This window comes from Stegastes partitus, unplaced genomic scaffold (assembly GCF_000690725.1).
Source record: "Stegastes partitus isolate 25-593 unplaced genomic scaffold, Stegastes_partitus-1.0.2 Scaffold1186, whole genome shotgun sequence".
Taxonomy (NCBI): domain Eukaryota; kingdom Metazoa; phylum Chordata; class Actinopteri; family Pomacentridae; genus Stegastes; species Stegastes partitus.
This window is the reverse complement of record NW_007578917.1, coordinates 13869-36859: the sequence shown is the minus strand read 5'-3', so window position 1 is coordinate 36859 and position 22991 is coordinate 13869. Positions and strand designations below refer to the sequence as shown.

The following is a 22991-nucleotide window of genomic DNA, read 5'->3' as shown; positions in this document are numbered from 1 at the left end:
CAGTTAACACCTTGAAATATCATATAAAACACAATTTTATATGATATGAGGTTAAGTTTAAGATTAATCTGTCTGAAAAAGCTTCTCAACAGTACTACATTCGTTCAGCTGCTCTGAAACTACATTACCCATAAAGCACCCGGGATCACAACAAACGTGCCAATGCCAAACATTCCTCTCAATGAAGCCGGCATTTTAATTCTTGCTGCGACATGAGGTAACTAAATGAAACATATTTGACCTAACATAGCGATAATTTAACGTTTTATGGTTATTTCTTACCATTCCGCGCTTTAGCTGTGTCGTAAATTCGTGGCTAAATCGTGTCCGCTTGCTTCCTGCCAGTGAACGTTAGCTGTCATGCCGATGCTAGCCGCTGGTAGCAAACAAGCTAGCCAACAATCTACTGTTAGCTTAGCTAGCCAGTTTTATCAGGTTGGAAACAGTCGTGGCGTTGGATTTTGTGTGGTTTCTAAGTGAGCAACGAGCATGTTTTGTAGGAATACTGTTGTTATCAGTGCGGGAACTAGCTTGTAGCAATACTCTCTTGATAACCAAGCTCGTCTCTCCTTCACTAACTGTTGACGTGTGGATGAATGTTTGGTGTTTTATTTCAGCTTTGTCGACCGTCATGAGCAATCCTGCAATAAATCCTTGTGCTTTCTGCTATCGTAAAAGCACCGACACGTCAAAAAATAACCTTGGATGACACCTGAGAGCGTCAACTATCGTTTACACTCAACAGCTAGGTGCGATATTTAAGGTACAAACTAGCTGGTGCTTTACCTCAAATATTAGCAACCGTTACAAATTCTCTTTTTATCCTGATGTCAAAGAGCAGCTGCTGGAATACGTGTACTACATGCATGTTAATCACCACACTGAACCTTGGCATGTCCAGTAGAAAGTAGCCTGCACAGTTTAAAGAATAAATCAGTGCAGTAAGGATCAGTCTCATTAGGTAGGACTAATGATGACACTTTGATCCTATGATATCTGGTGCTACAGGAAAAATGCTATTCCTCATTATGACAGTGAAATAAATGTAAACCTCTACATGATGCTATATTAAATAGCCTCTTAGATATTCATCAGTCCTTTTGATAACCCTCAATTGTTCTTAAAATGATCCTTTTTTGCAGGATCATGTTCATTAGTTGTTCTGCTGTCACCATAGTCAAAACAAAGGAAGCATTTGGCATCCTTGGAAGTAGGTGAAGTAATATGACATGACAACAGTAGATCCTCAGGAGTGCTTCCCCCCTCTTCTGGGACATGCTAGTTGCTCAGTAGGAGGCTCTTTATGTGCCGGACACATAGATGCATAGAAAAATGAGGTTGTTATTGCCCATCAGTGTGTGCTTGGCAGATCTGAGTAGTTGTGTAATTCATCTCAGTCGTTAAATTATTGAATATCTCACTCCACTTGCTCCTTATAAATAATGTAACATAGTGTGAGGATGTTAGCATCTAAAGGCCATGAACGTGTTCCAGCTGACCCGGAGTTTGTATTTGAGTGAAGTGCTTCTTGCTGAATCCCTACATGCGCTGAGAAACCGAACAGTCTTGAAGATTAAGCTTCTCGAACAGAAGTACAGAGTGTCTTTGATCACCAGTGCATATGATGGGACTTGATGTTTTCTGCTCTTATAGCTGAGAGGACTAGTGATGAGGGGGCGATACACTGACTCTATTCAGTGTCAGAGGCAGAGCTTAAAAGAGAGACAGTGCATCATCTGTAAGGTGTGGGTGGAGCTTTGGCCTCTGGCTGTCTGCGCTCAGTTTCGCTGTTCTCAGCTAGAGACGTATCAGCTGTGGAGATTTTTCATCAGATTCAGCAATAGGTAGGGCTTTTTTATGGCTTTGATTGCTTAGTCTTTTCTCTGGCCTCTGTTGTGTTCGCTCGGAAGAAACTGCATGCCCTAGTTTTTTTCACATTTGGTTCCAGTCTTTGCGGAGTGAGTAAAGGGAAAGTGACACTGAAAGGGGGGAGGAATACTGACCAAACTTGCTCAGCTGGCAGGCAATGTATCCCACCACTAATTTCCCCTTTGTTGCCTCCATTGAAGCCTGTAGAATGTTATTTGCGCTGAGTTGCGGTTGTTGACTGCAAATTGTTCTTGGCTGAGCCGGTGGAATTAAAAATTTGGCTTGCTTGCTATGGCAAAGGGTGGGTGGCAATTTATACTATTGTTTACAACCATCTCCATGTAATTGTACTGGGTCAAAGAGGGCGCTGTTATTATTTTCAGCATTTTCAGTTCCTTAATCGACTGTCAAGTGTCAGAAAATAGTGAAAAATGCCTGTCTCTCATCTCCCCTGAATTAAAGGCATATTCACATTTGCTCTTTTCAGTAGAGCAAAATGCAGTGATGTTAAAATTAGAGTGAAGAAGCAAATCTTCATGATGCTGGAATCAGAATGATCATCATTTACGCTCAAAAAAGACAGAAGCACATCAGAATTATTACTGATTTTTCTATCAGTGTTGTTTGAGTACTAGTGACAAAGTTTCGCATCCAGTTATTTTGTCCTCATGACTAAATCAATGACAGGAAGTTAAGTGTAACCACAATTTGTCGCAACATGAGACGATAAATACTTTTATCATATTTTATCATATTTTTCATGTTTGTTGTTTTATACATTAAATTAGCAGATTTAAAAAAAGATAAAACATTAGCTTTTTTAAAACACACAACATTCAACTCGATACGATTAATCCGAGCGTAAGTTTTTCTCTCTCATCTCTCTTGTAGGTGTTGTTTCCTGTAGCCCGCTATGGCACCAGGGGACGTGGTGCCAGACCATGCCAAGCAGCCGAAGTCCAAGGAGAAGCGGCCTGGAAACAGGGCATCGAAAGCAGAATGTGAGCCTGACGGGTCCTTTGTCTTTGAGGCCCATGAAGCCTGGAAGGACTTCCACAACTCCCTCAGACATTTCTACGAAGTGGGGGAACTCTGTGACGTCACACTGAAGGTGGGCCTCGAGGAAAGAGATCTGTTTGTCTTGTGCTTTGTGTCTCTGCTTTGTTTATTTTTCAGCAGCGTCAGCGTGAAGATGACTTTATAAGGAATGTTTAATAGATGAGCCTATTCTAAATGTTGGTTGTTTTCTATTCTGTCTCAGTCTAAATGAATAATGGGCGAGCTTATTAATACTATATAATAGTTGTGCCCTGTTTCATGTTTTTAAATGATATATTTTGTGTTTGTTTGTCTTTTCAGGTTGGCAGTAGGTTGATACCATGTCACAAGCTGGTACTGGCTTGTGTTATCCCTTATTTCAGGTGCGTTCTATTTTTGTATTGTTGGTTTTTTTTTTTCTCCTTAAATAGCCAAGGAACATTTTTTTTATCATCATCTCCAAAAGGATTTAGTGGAGCCATTTGGTCTCAAGCTGTTTTTTGAGTCCTAAAACATTTCTCTAAAGCATCTCTTTGCAAAATGATGGCACAGATGTGACAGTAGTTCAGTGTGATGCAGTGGATGTGTTTTTTAATAGAGCTCAGTTTTCCTTATGTCTGCAGCAAGACATCAGCAGCTCTGAGTAAATGTATGCTCCTTCAAGCTGTTTCCTTCTGTTTTAGTTGTGCATGTGATCTTGATCAGTGCTTTTCTCTCATATTTGTGGAACGTACAAGTGAGACTTCTATTTTAGGAATATGTATTTAGGACTAAGTAGATAGATAAATGAATTATCATTAGATGACTTATTTGAAAAATCCACACAGTTATGGAGGCTTTACAGTGTTTAGTTGAGTGAAAGTCGATGTAATGAGTGAATACTAGTAGTGACCATCAAAATCTGTATTCATAGCAGCTTGTAGCGTGGATGCATTTCAACCTATTATGAACATGAAACCTTTTTTATCAAAGTTGTTTTTCCTTGTCTGAGTGGCTGCTTCTTCCCTCAGGGCCATGTTCCTGTCAGAGATGTCAGAGGCCAAGCAGGAGCTGATTGAGATCAAGGACTTTGATGGTGATGCCATTCAGGACCTGGTGCATTTTGCTTATTCCTCGAAGCTCACCTTGACTGTGGACAATGTCCAGCCGCTGCTTTACGCTGCCTGCATCCTTCAGGTAAACAAACACAAATGTAATCAATCAGCAAGCACTGTGAGCGTTTTGTTACCCATAGTTTACATTGGCTCAGTTGTCCTGCATTACAGTAGAGTGATGCTTATGCCTTCATTTAGCACTTAAAAACATGAATTTGTAGACAGAACAAAATTGCATCATGAAGCACATATGAGAATGTTTCCAATTGTTTTATTTGTGGAATCTTTTAGGTCGAGTTGGTGGCGAGAGCCTGCTGTGAGTACATGAAGGCTCACTTTCACCCCACCAACTGCCTGGCAGTTCGAACCTTTGCCGAGAGCCACAACCGTGTGGACCTGATGGACATGGCCGACCGCTACGCCTGCGAACACTTCACTGAGGTAGTGGAGTGTGAGGATTTCACATGCGTGTCACCCCAACACTTGCGTACATTATTGTCCTCCAGCGAGCTCAATATTCACTCAGAGACACAGGTGTACAACGCAGCAGTGAAATGGCTGAAAGCAAACCCTCAGCACCACGAGGCCTGGCTGGACCAGATCATGTCTCAGGTTAGCAAATGCATATTTTGCACCAGGAGTATTTGGTCTGGCTGGAGGAAATGTGTTTTTATTGGTGTCGTACCTTGTGAACATGTTTTGTTCATGTGGACTTAGACTTTGTGACCTAGTTTACTGATTACCAGCATGTGAAGTATAGGTTACATATGTGTTCACAGCTTTATGTAACCACTTTAACAACCGCAGTTTACTGGATGCTTGTCTCTCCTTCAGGTGCGCCTCCCTCTACTCCCAGTGGACTTTCTGACTGGAACTGTGGCAAAGGATGAGATGATTAAAGGTAACCTAAGTTGTCGTGACCTGATGGACGAAGCAAGAAACTATCACCTGCACCTCAGCAACAAGGCGGTTCCAGACTTTGAGTATTCAGTCCGCACAGTCCCACGGAAGCACACTGCAGGTAGTACTTATATGGTAGTGTTTTGCTTTGAACATATAACTCAATCGGGGCTTTTTTTTTTCTTTAGACCCTAAAAACACACACAGTCAGCTACATGAAACCAAACAGCTATCTGCATGTTCACGTCTTGTAACAGACTCAGAGTCCGATTTAAAGTGCCACGTCGTAGATCATGAACTTACAGACTGTGCAGTCGTTTCCAACATGTAAAAAGGATGGAATATAAACCAAAGGTTGTGACTGTAATAAATTCCCCCAGTTTCATGAAACAGCTTTGTCAGTCACAATACCACAAGACGACAACAGCTCAACATATGGAAATAGTCTTCTAGAAGAAGTTAAACTATTGTCTGGATGGTGGAGAGTGACACAACCTAAATGGATAACATCTCAGATCTGTAGCAGGTGGTTTTTATATGCAGTCATTAATCTATTTATGTGGCTACAACAATCCGTTAGTTCACTTTTATTCTATACTGCAAAATGTGATTGCTGTTGTGCCAGAAACCAATGAGTTTCTAATACATCTAGTCAACGCAAAGTCTGAGGCACAGTTCTCATCAAAATACCAACCACCAAATACTGACAAGTTGCCCTGGGCTGCCTCATTTGAATGAACCTCCCACCTGTTTGTGCCTCTCCCCCCACTGATGCACCGAGTGCTCTGTACTTGGCAGCAAAATATCACACAGATGCACAAAGTGACATTCAAGGTCAGGAAATGATCAAACTGTAAGAGGAAGATCAGTGCATTACCATTAAAAACAAGGAACTCAACCACAGAATCAAGTCAATTAATCAAAAATGTTGTAACCTTTTAATTTATAAAGGCTTCCTGCATAGAAGAACTTTTGGCGCACACACCCTCAGTGGATTAACCAGCACCAAAGAAAAATCACCAGTAAAATAAGAATAGTGAAACAATACCAATCAATTTTTTAAATCAGTTTTATTAATTAAGAAAATGTGTATATTTCTCTCAAATACAGCAACACAAACTCATTATCTTTACGTCTAGTCACTCCCCAAAGGCACAGTCTGAACCAGGAAAAGCCTTGTAAACCAAAGCTCATGTTTATGTATATGTTTTAAAACTTTTTAAAATGTTTGTTCTGCTCTTCTGTGGGTATAAAGTATGATGTGTGTTCTCATAGTGTGCCGACGTTTTCTTCTGTCCAACCATTTCCTCAGGCGTTTTGTTCTGTGTGGGTGGGCGCGGGGGTTCTGGTGACCCGTTTCGCAGCATCGAATGCTACTCCATCACTAAGAACAGCTGGTTCTTTGGTCCTGAAATGAACAGCAGACGACGCCATGTGGGTGTAATATCTGTAGGAGGTAAGAGGATCTTCATTTAATAACAGTACAGAATGTCAATCTCATGCACAGCATTGTGACACACTGTACGTTACTCTACTGTCACTACAGTGGACATTGCAAGCGTAGACATACCATTAGACCGGTGACTCAAATCATTCTGATCACGCACAGATGAAATGAATAGCATTGATTATCTTATAACAATATGATGGCTTGTTTGGTGCTTTCGTTCAGCAGTGGTGAGTACTGTGGTCTGAGGGGAAACAAACCATGAACTGGCAACAAGGTGTTTTGGGATTTGCTGGATCTGTGTTGGCTCTATTTCACAACTAGCTGGACATAAAGGATCTGCTGTAGTGTCTTGGTGCCTGATGCTACAAGGCACCTTCAGAGGTCTTGTGGAGTCCTGATTTTTAAAAAAAATAAAAAAATAAAAAATAGTATCCGCAGCATGTTCACTACATTCCTGCACCAATTTGTATGATTCCCGAAAATAAACTTTATGAACTTGTGATCCCAGCACTAGTACCAGTGTTAGTTGTTGATCTGTGTTTTGCAACTGCAGTTTGCAAAGTTTGCACTTGACTTTTTTCCAAGTGCAGCAACACTGAATAAATTCAACCATGCCATCTTCATGTTTTGTTGTGATTCTAAAAATGTGAGTGTGTTAATTGTTAGCCGCCAAGAATGATGGAGTAATCCTAGAAAGCTGAAAGTGACACCAGTGATTGTCCAACTGATGAGAATTTGGTTTGATGAGAGTTTATCCACCAACCAATTTGAAGACTGCATCCCCAGTCTGGCCCTGGTCTATGTCTACTTGGCCATTTAGAGTTGGTCTGGTGGACCAACAGCATACCAGGCAGGTGTGGTCACAGTGTTTTGGCTAATACAGGACACCACTGTAAAATTTTATTTGTCACCTGTCAGAAGAGCTTCGTTTGGTCTCTCAATATTATTTGTGATTACTGCTCTGCTCTCATGATCGTCACCTTCATATCTGTCTGATGTTGGTTTCCGTAGGCAAAGTTTATGCTGTTGGGGGCCATGATGGCAACGAACACTTAGGCAACATGGAGATGTTTGACCCCCTCACCAACAAGTGGATGATGAAAGCCTCCATGAACACCAAAAGGTACACAGACACAATGTAGTGAATCATTTGTCAACACAGTAAATGGGAATTTGCTCCACTGTAGTGGCTGGACAAATGGTTTAGATTTTTTATTTTATTTTATTTTATTTTTTAACGAAGATACAGAAACCTACAAATTATTCATATTAGTTTTTGCACTATGACCTACTCATTAAGTCTGAATTTTGATTGTATTATTTCCTGCTGACATCAACATTTTCCTTCTGTTTCGTCTCAGTTACATATGTAGGAGCTGGACAGATCGTTTTACATGCATTACATCCAGTGAACCATTTACATTGATTGTAACTCTTACAGAGTTTGATAAATGGCATAAATATTGTCTTTCAGGAGGGGTATAGCTCTGGCAGCTCTTGGTGGTCCTATATATGCTATTGGAGGTCTGGATGACAACTCCTGCTTCAACGACGTGGAGCGTTACGACATCGAAAGCGAATGCTGGAGCGCCGTGGCTCCAATGAACACACCCAGAGGAGGAGTTGGATCTGTGGCATTGGGGGTAAAACTGAAGAGAAAAGACTGAAATTTGTTTGTGATGTTTGATATCTACTCTGCACTTCATTGCTTTTTTTTTTTAATCCTCTCTCCTCAGAGTTTCGTGTACGCAGTGGGAGGCAACGACGGTGTGGCGTCCCTGTCGAGTGTGGAACGGTTCAATCCTCACCTCAACAAGTGGTCAGAGGTCAGCGAGATGGGCCAGCGACGGGCCGGGAATGGAGTCAGCAAACTCAATGGCTGCCTCTATGTAGTGGGTGAGACGAATAGGATGAGATTTCTCTTTTGGATTCAATACACCTGCAGTGTGTTTGCTCTGTCCCCTTGGAAAGCCAGATGATATTTCTAAGATTCACATGCAGCAGCTCTAAGATGTGCACATTTACCTGCCAAAGCCATTTGTCATTATTTTCTTACAGTAGGTGGGTGCTTTTCGATCACATGCTTTAAGTACACACCCGTCAGTTTTACACACAAACACGAGTAAAAGTTCATGGTTTGTAAAGCTGTTTGGTAACTGATTCACAGAGGATGTGATTGTTATTGCACTGCTTGAAATTGAAGAGTCATTTGAACTTTAATAAAAGTTCTGTTGTGGCCTGTTGCTGAGTAGTAGACACATACACAAACTCCTCTTCTCTTGTACCTGCTCACTTAACACCAACATAGACTATTTTAAGCAGCAGACTGTTACAAGTATCTTCTTTCTGTATATTTGCCATTTCATGTCTGACATTTTGAACACGTTGCTCAGAGGTACCATTTAAAAACTGAGGTTCTCGTCATTTAAAACAACTGTCTCCTTTTCTGAAGGTGGTTTTGATGACAACTCACCTCTGAGCTCCGTAGAGCGCTTTGACCCACGAATGCACCGCTGGGAGTACGTGTCGGAGCTCACCACTCCACGCGGTGGAGTCGGAGTTGCCACAGTAATGGGAAGAGTGTTTGCAGTCGGGGGACACAACGGAAACATTTACCTGAACACGGTGGAGGCTTTTGAGCCTCGAATGAACAGGTGAGCTGAAGGGGCGCAACTACTGTGTAGTGTCACATGTTCTAATGTATCGAGGTACGATGTGGAGTGAATAATCTCTTTTCGTAGAAGGAACCTCATGAATCAGGTCATACTGTATGCTGATGTTTTCTTGCCCCGAGTTCTGGATTTTTTCAATTTTTTTGTGTGATACTGTAAGACAACCTATTTGTACATATAGATATTTAAATAATAATTGATCAGATTTATATAGTGCTTCTCTAGACACTCAAAGACGCTTTACACTGTCAATTATTTATTCACACACCTTCATTCCAGTAGTGGTACGATTGTAGCCACAGCTGTCCTGGGGCAGACTGACAAAGGCCTGGCTGCCATTCTGTACCTACAGCCCCTCTGACCACCACCTCAAACATTCCATTCATATGACATTCACACCAGGCAAGGTGGGTGAATTGTCTTGCCCAAGGACACAACGACCATGACACAGGTTACAGGGTGGAATCGAAACAGGGTGGAAATGTACCACCTGAGCCACAGCCACCCCCGATATTTAATGTAGCTCAACAGACTCAATCGAAAAGATTTTAGGCAAGCGAGTTTTCAAGTGTGCACATGAATAAATTATTCATTTTTCCCAACAAACAGTTGAAGCCACAGCAGGTTAATGGCTGTGGCCACACAGTAGCCCTGCAGTATCATCCAGCATCATGAAGGCACATAATGTCGTAGTTTTGTTTTATTCCAAACAACTAAAAATGCATTTCTGATTACATCAGATAAAAGTAGAACGTGTTTGGCTTTGCTGATAGTCATTATTGTAATTTTCGTTTTATGTTTTCTGCTGAGGTTAATGGCAACCCGCATCCTGTCCTTCACAAAATAAACCATAAATAGATGAATTGGCCTAAATACTTTTAATAAAAGAGGTGTAACCTTTCTTTTAAATTGAGGTTATCGTGAGGCTTTTAACAAGCAGTATTAAACCAGGCATACAGTACACAAACGGTGGAATAATAATGTTTTGTCATTTTCTTTTGTTGTTATGTGAATATTACAGCAGTGAAGGGAGACTAGTTTACAAAATGTGGCAACTTCAATAAGCGTTCAACAGTGAGTTGAAAGTTGCATTTAACAAGTGAAATAAAATGCAAACAACAGAAAGCTTGCAATGCAAAAACTTCTCTGCACAGCAGTTAACAACTCCAAAACAAATATGTTATGTTTATTCCTTGTGCTGTAAAATGATAATCATGTTACCTGAACATAAAGACTAGAGGAGATTTGACAGTACCCTGGACAACAGTTTGTATCTGAGGTCCTTTGAGGTGTGATTTGTTTTTCACATTACTGAAATAGTGAATCATTACACAGCTCTCATTTAACTAATCAGAATTCTGCGGTTACAGACCTATAACCGTGTCTCTCACTGATAACCTTGCTTGTGTTTTTCTTGTCTCTGCCGTTCAGATGGGAGCTGGTGGGCTCGGTGTCTCACTGCCGCGCCGGAGCCGGAGTGGCCGTCTGCTCGTCTCACGTCAGCCAAATCAGAGACGTCGGTCAGGGTTCCAGCAACGTGGTCAACTGCATGTGACGGCAACCCAATCGTAGCAGGTGACTGGCAGCCAGGTCGCCTTCACATCTGATCCCTGCACAAGCACACAACACGAAGCACACAGACAACGTTTGTACTGGACATCTTCATGCTGATGGCTGATGTTCAGCTTGTAAACAGTAACTGAGGAATTTTAGGGAGATTTTACTGACTTGAAGTGCACATTTGACAAATCTGAAGTCTTCTTTGACGAATATTCAAGACGCGTTTCTTGACTCCTGCTGGTGTTACTTGCAATCGTCGATGTAGTATTTTGTACTGTATTTTCTTCTGTTTGTCTGCTTTGACATAGTTTTGACTTTTTTTAAGGGAAAATAGTAGCTGAGCCTTGTATTTAATACCAACCTCTTGAGAACGAGAGGAGAGCTCGGACTCGGAGCTCACGGTTAGCTGTGCACATTAGAAAGAAGGACTTTACAGTGGGCCAGTATGAAAGATTGTAAAGGTCGCCTCTAACCAGTCGGTCTTCTGGCAGTTTTTGTTATCCAGATGTGACAAATCAGTAATTTGAAGACATTCATACTGTATTTACCACCGACCTGCGCCGTTAAATCGCTGACATTTCTATCAGTCCCAAACAAAGATGTTGAGATGCAACTAGTTTACAAGGTTACTGCGATTTTATTTCAGGAATTTTAGAATTGTTCCATCAACAGCTTCAGCTGGAGTTAGCTGGATCATACCCCAGCAGTTCTGGCTTTGTTCTGCTGTTACCGTGCTTGAATATTCATTTGCAACTCATGGAACAAATCACTAACTGTTTAGGAGGAGTTCAGCTGCGGCACGTGCCAATCAGAGAAACGCCGTTGGACAAAGCTGTAAATGCAAATCCGCTTTAACCGCGAAGTCGACTTGTTTACCCCGACTTCAGAACTGGTTTACAACTTTATTTGAGAGTCGAGGATCGATCAGAGCAATATGGTGCACATCTTCACTTCTTTTCAAGTTTTACATTGTTGTGTGGAGATCTGTTCAAACTGACAGAGGCTCAAATTCAAGATTTACGTTTGACGATAGCTGGACTGTCAGAAATCCTAATCAGAGATTTTTCAGATGTGTGTGAGATTCAGCTGAGGTTTGTGTCTGCAGATGGTTCGGTTATATTTTAATATATGGACATTTTTGTATAATAAAATAGCCGTATCTTTGGTATTATTCTTTACTATACTATCTAATCCATTGCTGTGCACTATTTTCCTAGAATAGATGTGAAGTCTGAGTATATTTTTGTCCTAAATGGAGAATTTCATGTTATTCATAATATAAGTTTGAAGATGTCTATTTAACACAAGTGGTTCTGCCATATTGAAGAAAAATGTTTAATTTCTGGCAACAGTTTTGTTTTTAAATAGGTGGACAGATGACTATTTACTCTTTTTACGAGGTAAAACACATATTATTGAACAGATAGTGTGTCACAGGTATTAATACTATCAATCATTTTTAATATTAAACTGAAGCCAACTTTGTTAGCAAACGAGTTTTTTTGTAAACTTTGGTGCGTAAACTTTGTGTTGTTCTTCCTCCTCTTGACTGCTTCCATCTTGTGCTTTATTTACATTGTATTGGTATAAATTGGTACAATAAAGTTATGTGTAAAGTTCATTGGTGGGATTCCTCTTTTTTTTTTTTTTTTCCTCCAAAGTTTATGACTTTTGTCTTTCAGGCTAACAATAAAATGGGGCCAAAAACAAAACACCTTTCTACTAACTCCCTCTTACTTCAGATGTGAGAAGTCACCTGTAGCTTGCACATCAGATGCTCTAAACTTGAGCTTCTTTAATGTTCATGTTCATCCCTGCAACACATCACCACCTTCACTTAATCCAGGAGTTAAACATGTTAAATCACAGCTGATAAACTGGAGAATTCTGGTGCTTTATTCCAACCACCGGCTCTCAGAGTCATGCATAGATTTAGCAATGATCGAAAATTTGTGAAAATATTTCAGCAGCTGATTAATCCAAAAAAAACCCAAAAAAACCTGAAGATTTCCTGTTGTTCTTTCAGGACTGTTGAGAGAAGCAAATCTAAAATGCCTCCTTGGCCTCTGGGAACTTGCAAAGGTTTTGTCGTCTTTGTTTACAAACTAAACTACACAATATTTCAGAAAAAACTTGATTAATCTGTAATGAAAATAATTAGTCGCAACCCCACTCGTGTTAGTTCCACCTGAAACCATTTGAATATGAAGAAGATACAAGATACTGTCATGAGCTTGTTTGTCTTTTCAATGATTCATAAAATGTTACTTTTATGAGAAGGAAACCTTTCACACTCTCAGTACTGAATCATAATCTTGTTTTTCTACACCTGATATAACTGCTGAACAACACAACGTATAAATGAGAATCTGATTTCAAATTTGCAGTTTTATTGTTTTGCAGCATCCCAGTAAACGGCGTTAAAAAGTAACAGTTGGAGGCAGAGGTTTGACAGTATAAGTTTATTGACAGTTGGCATGTGGTTGTTATAAACAGCATTTTCTGGACTTTGTGGCTTCCCTACAAGATGTGATTTGCTTGTTATGAATGTGTTTTTAAAGTTTCCTGAATCTCCAAATGATTGCTCAAAGTTTTTATTGTGTAGGAAAGACATTGCAGGAAAGCTTGTGTGTTTGTATTCATCATGTACTGCGTAATGTGATTTCTCAGGACCTGAAAATACCATTTTTGGCAACTTTTTATGTGGACAGAAGAAAAAAGCATATAGCAGTTACATCAAATAACATGTCCTCCCATCCATTAGCTATACATGATCTTAATCCTCACCAGGGTTATGGGGGGCTGGAGTCTATCCCAGCCGACACCCTGGACAGGTCACCAGTCTATCACAGGGCTACACTTAGAGACAGACAACCAAGCACACTCACAGTCACACCCACGGACAATTTAGAATCACCAATTAACCTCAACATGTTTTTGGACTGTGTGGGAGGAAGCTGGAGAACCCGGAGAGAACCCACGCTGCACGAGGAGAACATGCAAACTCCACACAGAACGATCCCAGGCGTCCTCACCGGGGATCTTCTAGCAGCGAGGCGACGGTGCTGACCTTTTATTCATAGAACAATCACAAATAAATTCAGTGCTGAAGATGCTTTCTTAACATAGAATGAAAAAATTTGATAAAGGTTAGAAAAAGTTTTTACAGAACTTATAAAAAGTTTTTTAACCATAGAAAACTTTTGCTTTATCAGCAATGTTTACGTTTGCTAATTGTTATTTACATGTATACATGCAGTGTTTATGTCTTAATATCACACATGCTGGAATTAAACCACTGAAGTTTTATTGACCCGCAGTAGCAAACTGTCAATTTTAATGATGAAATGAGTCAAGAGGTCAAGCGTTGGTTATATGTGCTTTTACTGCTTTCAGTCTTTGGACCCTGGACAGCTGCTGAAATGAGCTGAACCACAGAGAAGATGCTCAGACCTCTGGACACTTGGAGGGAGAGCACATCACACAAACCCTGACAGGCTCAGGGGAGAAGAACTTACAGCTACTAGGATGTGCAGAAACACACCCTGAGAGCTCAACACAGAAAAGTAAGAAACAACAGAAGCTACAGAATGCTTCTGAAGCTGCTCGGCTTTGCTGCTCTGCTCGCTGGCGGTAAGTTTTTGAATTTTGAGATTTTTTTTTTACATTTCTGAAAGTGAACTATTGTTGAAATCACAAGGAGTAAATAGCCTGGTTTGGGTTTGGTAAACCTTAAAGACACATGGTTATCACAGAAATAGGGTCTGAATCATAGGCTTTTAACCAACAGTGTGTCTTGATGTGAAGTACCTGAGCAGAACATGAATCACATGACGTGTGCTTTGTGCTGCAGGGTTGAAAAGTATATCACATACAGGCTGAAGAGCAAAAGCAAATCTCAAAATCTAAATAGAACTCTGTTGTAATCAGAGCACTATCACAGACATTTATATACTTTAATAGTCTATTTATCATAACAAAGAAATAAAAGTGTGGCTTATAAGCTTCTTCAAAAACAATAAATTAAAAAAAAAATCGTACATCGTTTCATTAATTTTGAAGTTCCGTTTCTAATGAACTGTCAACTGCTCCTTTTAAAACCATCTCACTACTAACACTGTGTCACTTTACTTCCAGTTTTAGTTTATTCTACCAACTGTCTTCAGAAGAAAATACTAGTTTATATTTTTAATTATACAAGCTGAGGAGTATTTCAGATGCTGATAGCAGAATTTAATATGTGACATTTTACGTTTTCAACTCACTACACGGCAGCTCATTGCTTAAAACAGAGACAGCAGCGAGGTCTTAAAAGCTCGATGATCAGCAGCGTTATTGCGGTCTTTAAACCAATTAAGGATGTGTGCAGACATGTGATGTTGAAGTTGTTAACGTCAAACATTTACCCAAATATTCATGTGAGCTGCTCAGAGCTGACTGGACTGTGGGTGTGTCATGGGACTTTTACGATTGATGAGCGTTCAAATGATTCACCAGCTTGTGAAATTTTAAATCAAGCGGGCGACTTTTGTACTCAGAGTAATCAGACTACTGTAGAAACCTAATATGAATTGAACGTATGTGTATTGAACTTGTGTTTTTTTGTTTTATTGAGAAGCACAATGAGAAGGAAGAGCTTTAAAATTAAAGATGGATGCATCCACAAAAACAAAAATTCTGCAGTTAAGAAGTCGCCACAGTATTCTAATCTTCATTTATAGAGCATGCTTTAAAACCCAAGTGCTTCACGTGGCAGCAACATAAAACTGACAAGTCATAAAATCATCAAGTTATAATAGTAACACAATATAGTATAAAAAAACAATACAGTGTTGGGGGAGGTTAAAACATCTTTAGAATGAATAGAAAAGAAGTTCCAAGGAAAACAAGCAAAATCAGAAAAGACTAGAAAAAAGGATGTTGTAAGAAGAGATCACTGCCTGAACCGACTGGATTTACTCAGGATGATCTCCCAAGAGCCTCCAGGCCCTGACTTATGTCGCCTGTAGTTTTCAGCCGGGCCTGGTACCGGTGCAGACAGTCCTAAGAGGTCAGAGATCTAGTCAGGAGAGAAGCCATGAAGGTCCCTAAAAGCAATCAGGAAAATCTCAAATCTCCAGGTTCTGTTTAAAAGCCAAACAGTTCTGTGCAGTCTGAAGTCGGTCAGTAGATGACAGTGAGACGGCTTCAGTGACCTGCTGATGGAAGTAAATGTGTCCACACGAGACACACTCATTAGTCACATGAGAGCGAGTGAGATTAGGTTTTGAGAGTAAGAACTTTTGTGAAAGAAATTTAGTCACTTCCGAGTTAGCTTCAGTGTTCAGCCACGATGCTTCACATTTAACTCCACTGTTGTCTGGTCACCATTTAAACATCCCTGATCAGAGCCCCGAGCTCTCTGTAGACCAGAACAACTGAAAGAAGCATTGCCTTTTTAGGGATAAACCGCAAACTGTCTGTCTCACATGTAAGTTTGTCTTTTCTTACTATGTTCTTACGTATATATTTCCTGATACATTTCAGCCCATAGCCAGTGTCAGGACGGCTGGAGGGAGTATGAGGACAAATGTTACCTTTTTTCAACTGATACAAAGTCATGGACGGAGGCAAATGCCTTCTGTTTGGAGCAGAACAGCAACCTGATGAGCGTTCAGGACATTCATGAGAGGGTGAGACGCACAAACAGAAGCAGAAGAGATTCCAGCAATAAACGTTCTCTTATCATTTCACACTCTGGATTCATGTGTTTTTATGTCTTTCCTCTAGTTATGGGTGAGGACACAAATCGGCACAGAGATCTACTGGATCGGCCTGAATGACCATGTGGTGGAAGGCGTGTGGGAGTGGAGTGATGGGACTACTTTTATAACATACGTATCGTATGTAATGCAGTAACATACTATAACATAGTCAGAAAGAGCGATCTTTTCTCTGTTACTCTTCCTTTTGTTACCCATTAACTAGTTTTTCCTTCTCTCATTTGGGGGCCGAAGACCCTTGAGATAATATCACCAAGACATAGATTTATTAACAAAGTGCATTACATAGCTGGTGCAGACCTGTAGATGTGTTAACCCAATATGATCTTGTCACTCGTGTTTCAGATACTGGATGCCAGGCCAGCCTGATAACTGGGGCGATGAGCCCGGGGAGGACTGTGGTCAGGTGGTAGGAAGTAGCTTTGGACAGTGGAATGATGAGCACTGCGACAGCAAGAGGAAATATATCTGCAAGCACGTCAACCGTAAGTCCACTAGCAGCATACACGCAATCAACTTTGTCTTTCAAGCTATTCAGGCAACAAACATGACAAAACTTAAAGAGCCCATGTCATGCTTCTTGGGGGTGATGTAGTGTTTTTGTGCAACTTACAGAACTCAAAGTCCACACCAGAGGGAGTTATTCTCTCCCACAGGAAACTGCTCCTTAATTGAAACACCTCGTTTGAAGTCCAGGATTGTCTTTCGTTACTTATTTACATCATCGTGTAACATATTTGCATAACGCCTGTCTGGCAGCTAGTTTAAATGAAGAATAAGCAGCTTCCTCTCTGTCTGCCACTATTTCCTCTTTGCCTGAGCTACATCCCTGTACTGAGAGATCTGGGATTATGGTACAGAACTAATGTCACCTTGCTTTTGTCAGGCCAGCTGACCAATTAGCGCAGTTTGACCTCTTTAGAGGAGCGACCTTAAAGAGACTGGAGCTAAAATAGAGCGTTTCCATGAGAAGAGGTGCTGCAGATATGTACAGTTTGAGAAAACAGTGAATAATGTGCATATATTAGTCGACCCCAAAATACTATTATGAACCAGTAGATGTGCCTAACATGAGCTCTTTAAAGTTCATCAATCATGCAGCCATTTTTCTAGATGTAGGGATCTGTTTTGAGTTGTTTTTTATAAACCCTGCAGTATTTTTTTGTTTACTTATTTCTCATATAAAGTAAATCCAAGCTCAGCTAAATGTGGCACACGTCGGACACTGTTTGGTCCTTGCCGATTATGGGTTTGAGTATGATAATGCAAAGTGTTTAGTTACAATGGAGAACCTTTAAATATTTTCTTTTTTTTTTGTATTTGATCATTTTTTTTGTTTGTTGTTGGAGGTTGTTTTCTGGGTGTTTGTGTCTTTGAGAAGACAGGAGGAGGGTGTGACTTCAAAGTTAAAACATGGTGTTACACATACGCTGCACATTTGCATGTCCACCTTCTACGGTTATTAGAGGTGCATCAATCACCTACATTCTCATGCAGGTACACAAGTATGTCCTAGTGCAGCAAGAGATACAAACAACATGTTGATGTGCTCATCATAATGTTGCTCCAGGTCAAAAACTGCAACCCCTTGATCTTTACTGAACATTAAACTCTGAATATTTGAAGTATATTAAATGATTGTTAAAGTTTTACATAGATCTATGAGGTACCTCTTCTCCTTCAGTTGCAGCACTGACATGTGCTCTGAACTGCTCCTCATATGACAGCATTAGACTACACAGCAGGCAGGCTCATGTTCTATCAAATTAATCTTCACTAACAACACTTTGTGCTCCACAGCAAATCCCGGCCCGCAGTGCGACTTATCAAACGGCTGGAGGCAGTACGCCTCCGACTGCTTCAAGCTAAAGTCAGACATAAGGAAGAGCTGGACTTTAGCCAGACGTGACTGTGTGTTCGAGGGAGGAGATCTGGCTTCCATCACCACAGAAGAAGAAAACCAGTTTATCTCTGGAATAATGGGCACAGATCATCTGGACATCTGGATTGGGCTTTCCACGCTGGTGAGAGGAACATTGTGTGATGCTGAGAAGCTCTCTTATTTCTTTATAATTTAATATGAAGTATCAGGCATATATTTATGAAGATGAACTTTGTTCCTCCAGAAATGCACCAAGATTTCATGTGAAATTGTCGTGGGCAGCAGCGATCTCACCTGGTCCGACGCCCGAAAAGATGACTACAGAAACTGGGACGAACATCAACCCGCAATGTAAGACATCCTATTGAAATACGAGCCGCTTAGACTTCAATTTTAATTCAGTAAATCAGGCTTAAAGCTTGTGTTCTCCTGCAGTGATACGCAGAGCGGCACGTGCATTGGAGTAGTAAAAGATTCAACAGATGGCTACGGGAAATGGAAGTCCCACGTGTGCCGATATGAGCGCCCCTACATGTGTAAACGTCCCCTGAACAGTAAGCGGGATTGTTTTGGAAATGCATGTACAATGTATTGTTTATGAGGTTTGTTTTTTTTTTAAATTTCTGCTTCTCACCCTGACCTTTTCCTGCTCTTCCTCCAGCCATCTGCCCTCGCGGCTGGCTGAGCTTTTCTGGCAGCTGTTACTGGGTGGTCAGTAACAAGAATATGTTGACCACATGGTACGAGGCTCACACCGCGTGTAGTGAATTTGGAGCTCACCTGCTCTTCGTGAACAGGTAGGGAAGAACAACCCTGCAGGCATGTGTTACATATTTAACCCTCGCATACTGTGGTCCGGGTCAAAATCGACCATACTGAGAAGAATTCCTGTCAAGAGTTCCCTCATAGTAAGCGTATATAGCCAATCTTTAACTACAGATCTATTTAGAATGTCTGAACAGCCCATGTCACATTAATAAATGTAAATAAATACACACATAAAACATGGACTGTATAGTTTCAGGATTCCCTTAAACTACCATTTCCCTTGATCTGACCCACACTGGTAGATCTAAAATCCATCTCAATGGCTGTACGGGTCACATTTGATCCAAAACAGCCTCAGTGTACAAACATTTGTAGCAGCTATACATTTTAAAATATTTCCATTTTTGCGTATTTTGGGTCACTTTAGGAAAAGTCATCGAATTTTAGGCTAAAAGATCGATGTTTAGGGTATTTTTACTGCTGTCTAATGTCAAAATAGGTCAAATTTGACCCAAAACACTATGTAAGGGTTAAAGAAAGATTATCTAATTTGAAGAAAAGAAATAACAAAACCATGTATAAATTTCTATGAATGATGAACAGATGTTGCTCAGCTTACCACACGGTTCTTCTGCTGCAACCTCAAGTCCAGAAATATTCAACTTGCTTTGCACAGGAGCCACTTTTTTAGTTAGAAAACAAACAGTAATATTTATCAGATAAAATTAATCAACCTTAAAGAAAAAAAAGGCCCAAAACAAACAAAAATAATCATAGCAGAAATCTATTTATTTTCACTGTAAAATGGGTTATCAGCAGTAGTTTATGGGGGTTAATGTTTGCAGACTTTAAATTACTGGGACACTGTTGATGTTAATGTGCCAGTGATGACTACCTGTGCTGTTTCATATTTAAGCATTTCAGTGAATTCAACACAGATAAATAAGAATATACAATAGTCGAAGATGGACACGGAGACTTCATGGATCTGCACGTTCTAGTGGAAGCAACTGTGTTTTACATAAACCTTTTTTCGGCAGCAGGAGATTGTTTTCATGGAAAAAGTGGACATTTTGATATGCAGAGATTTTGTAAGAGTCTTAATTTTACAATTGGGAAGCTGTAAATGTGCATGATGTAGGTTTTTGAAGGTTCAAGTGGAATCATTGAGCCAATTTGTTAAATTCTTTTTAAAGACAATTAGACCCAAGCTCTACTAAATTTTCTGCACTTTGTAGAGGAAGCAGCTGTGTTCCATCTGAGCCATTTTACGACAGCAAGTGATTATTTTCATGAAAAGAAAAAATAAAAAAGGAATTTGGATTCACAGAAATGTGTTTTTTGGTGTTGAATTAATGACTAGAGAGGGACTTTAAAAGCCGCTTGTAGCCGCATTGGCCTCAGTGGTCCAGTCAGAGTTGCAATTTTGATTAAAGAATTCAGTTTTCTTGGTTGCAGCCAAAATCCCCACTGGGTTGCTCACACGGAAGAGAGTCTTATCTGTCCTGTTTGTTCTCTACAGTCAAGATGAGCAGTATTTCATAAATGGGAAACTTCCAGACTTCCATCAGGTGGACATTCCTGACATCTGGTTTGGTTTATCAGGTACTTCTCCAGACTGTCATGTAATAAATGTGATTTGTAGAGAAATGCCCTTCGTATTAACTCTTTGGATTGTCGTGTTACCAGACAAGGACAAGGACGGAACCTTCACGTGGACGGATAAATCCAACGTTAACTTTTCAAACTATGCATCCAATTTCCCCAAAAACACTGAAAACACGTGGGACTGTGGACAGATCTACACGGGTAGGACCGCCACTCCGATCTTCTCAAATGTCATCAGACTGGCATTGTAAAAAAAACAACATCCTCTGAGTTTATGTTCTTGTCCAGGAAATTACGAAGGCAAATGGGAAACAACCAACTGCTTCAGGAGCCTGGGCTACATTTGTGAAATGACGGGCGGACAGAACCCGAAGCCAACAGCAGATCCTAGTCAGTGAAACGTCCCGTTCCCTCTGCACAGACTGTCTGCTCACAGCTTTGTTAGTGACTGTTTGTTGTCTGCTTCAGATTCCCACTGTGATAAAGGATGGCTGCTGTATGGGGACCACTGCTATCATTTTGAGACTGAAGTGGTGAAGAACTGGCAGGATGCTGAGACTCACTGTGCCTCAGAGCAGGGTCACCTGGTCAGCTTCCACTCACAGCAAGAACTGAGTTTCCTGACTGGTGAGCAGCTCATAAAAGCACATCAGTTCATCAGAATTAACTCAGCAACAAATGAGATGAGTGTCAGTGCAGGGACTGTAAGAATGGAGTTTGAAATTTAAATGAATGTGATGCTCTTGTCTGGCATTTTGATGAGCTCTCTTGTCTTTTGTTAATGCAGCTCACATGCCAGGGGAGGCCTGGGTGGGTTTGAATGATATGAATATTGAAAACCAGTTTGTGTACTCCGATGGAACACCTACAGTAAGTGCCACAAGTAATATTTGTTTGACATGAGCAGATAAATTCCTCATATCTTTTGTAACACTTCATAAAAGTGTGAAAAGCATCTAAATGTAATTCTTGGGAAAGATATTTTATCGTGCAAAAATGCTGCAGTTTGACTATGAAGAATGTCCTAGAACTATTAAATAAGCATCTCACTATGTGCTGCTGTTTCCTCCTGATCTCAGGACCTCATGCCCTGGGCGCCCGGCCAGCCAGACAACTATCTGGACGAGGACTGCGTGCATCTCAGAGGAATGAACCACCACGAACCCGGCTTGCTCAATGATGAACAATGCTCCGCCTCGAAGGAATACATCTGCAAAAAGGGTGCGATGCTGGCAGTCGTTTAATGCTTTAATCAGGAACCTTTAAATGCATTCAGTTCTTACTTTGTCTTTGTCGTGTCTTTCCGCAGCCAAAGGACAAGGACCTCCTCCTCAGCCTCCGACATCTGAACCAGGTCGGCCTCACGCTGCTCTGATCAGACCTCAAAGTGTGTTTGCATTCCTCCGGATGTGTGAACTGTTGTCTTTGTTTCAGGATGGAACGAGAAATGTGGCACTTGGGACGCCGACCCCTTCAACGACTTCTGCTACCAGTTTAACTACCTGTCGCTGAGGACGTGGGGGGAGGCTCGAGCCGACTGCATCAATCAGGGAGGAGACCTTGTTAGCATCACAGATCCCTTTGAACAGGCCTTCATACAGGGTACGACCTAATGTTTTTAATTGATTCTACTGCTGACTATTACTTTTGAAGTTTTTGTGTTTGTCCCTGTAATTCTTTGGATGATTGTTTGTGTGAGTTTCTTCATGAGTTTATCCACAGCCGGCTGCAAAACAGTCCCAGCTGAATCTTTAATGTAACAAAAAATCACGGCCAAAATGGGATTGTAAGAATATAGCTTAAATATATTAAGAAAATAATAGGAAAAGTATATCAGGTAATACTATATGGTTGAAATGTGAGATTTTTTAAAGTGTGTCAGCTTGTTAGACTTTTTTTTCTTATGCTTCCTTTTAGTATTTGTCAAAATCAGTTTTTTTTTCCTGTGCAAAATACACAGCTGTAATCCACTGGGGCATTGAAACAGCACCAGAACATTCATCGTTTTAGTCCTTTAGGTTGCAGCGTAAAGCCTCCATGGATCAGACTCGCTCTGTCGCATTCACAGATGCTCGACTGGGTGGGGATTTGGGAAGTTTATTTCAACGCCTCGAGCTCATTGTCGTGTTCCTCGTGTCATTCATCAACCAGTCTTTCATTATGGTTCGTGTCAAAATAGCATCAACGTGAAACCCAAGATCCAAGGTTTCCCCAGCAGGACGTTATATTTTAAGGAGAAGATCAGTGGTTGATTGGTGTATGCTTAACTTTGCCTAATTTTGCTTTAAAGCTGCTGTGGCAATCTGTTAAAAACTGGGTCAGCATAAGTGTTGTTGTTATAGCAACCTGTAGCATCTTTACAGATTCAGTGGGTGTACAAGGTGAACT

The 22991-nt window shown here is 40.7% G+C and overlaps 1 protein-coding gene across 2 annotated transcripts; it reads left to right on the top strand.

Moving 5' to 3' along the window:
- Window positions 1-161: 161 nt before the first annotated feature.
- On the top strand, window positions 162-12204 carry klhl8 (kelch-like family member 8). Of its 2 annotated transcripts, none has more exons than XM_008297105.1 (12): window positions 162-217; window positions 2761-2980; window positions 3229-3290; window positions 3918-4083; window positions 4293-4442; window positions 4836-5022; window positions 6214-6357; window positions 7363-7474; window positions 7826-7994; window positions 8088-8247; window positions 8804-9005; window positions 10455-12204. In XM_008297105.1, exons 2-12 carry the CDS (start codon window positions 2783-2785, stop codon window positions 10576-10578), a joined length of 1674 nt encoding a protein of 557 aa, XP_008295327.1. In that variant the 5' UTR covers window positions 162-217; window positions 2761-2782; the 3' UTR covers window positions 10579-12204. The 2 variants fall into 2 exon arrangements, with proteins under 2 accessions (XP_008295327.1, XP_008295326.1); XM_008297104.1 differs by having other exon boundaries at window positions 4293-4613.
- The last annotated feature ends 10787 nt before the right edge of the window (window positions 12205-22991 follow it).

Excerpts from the sequence above, each read along its gene's own strand:
- klhl8 (XM_008297104.1), top strand. The coding sequence starts at position 2,783 with ATGGCACCAGGGGACGTGGTGCCAGACCATGCCAAGCAGCCGAAGTCC. Across the intron at positions 4,614-4,835 it reads TGGACCAGATCATGTCTCAG|GTGCGCCTCCCTCTACTCCC; the intron begins GTTAGCAAATGC and ends TCTCTCCTTCAG. Across the intron at positions 9,006-10,454 it reads TTTGAGCCTCGAATGAACAG|ATGGGAGCTGGTGGGCTCGG; the intron begins GTGAGCTGAAGG and ends TCTGCCGTTCAG.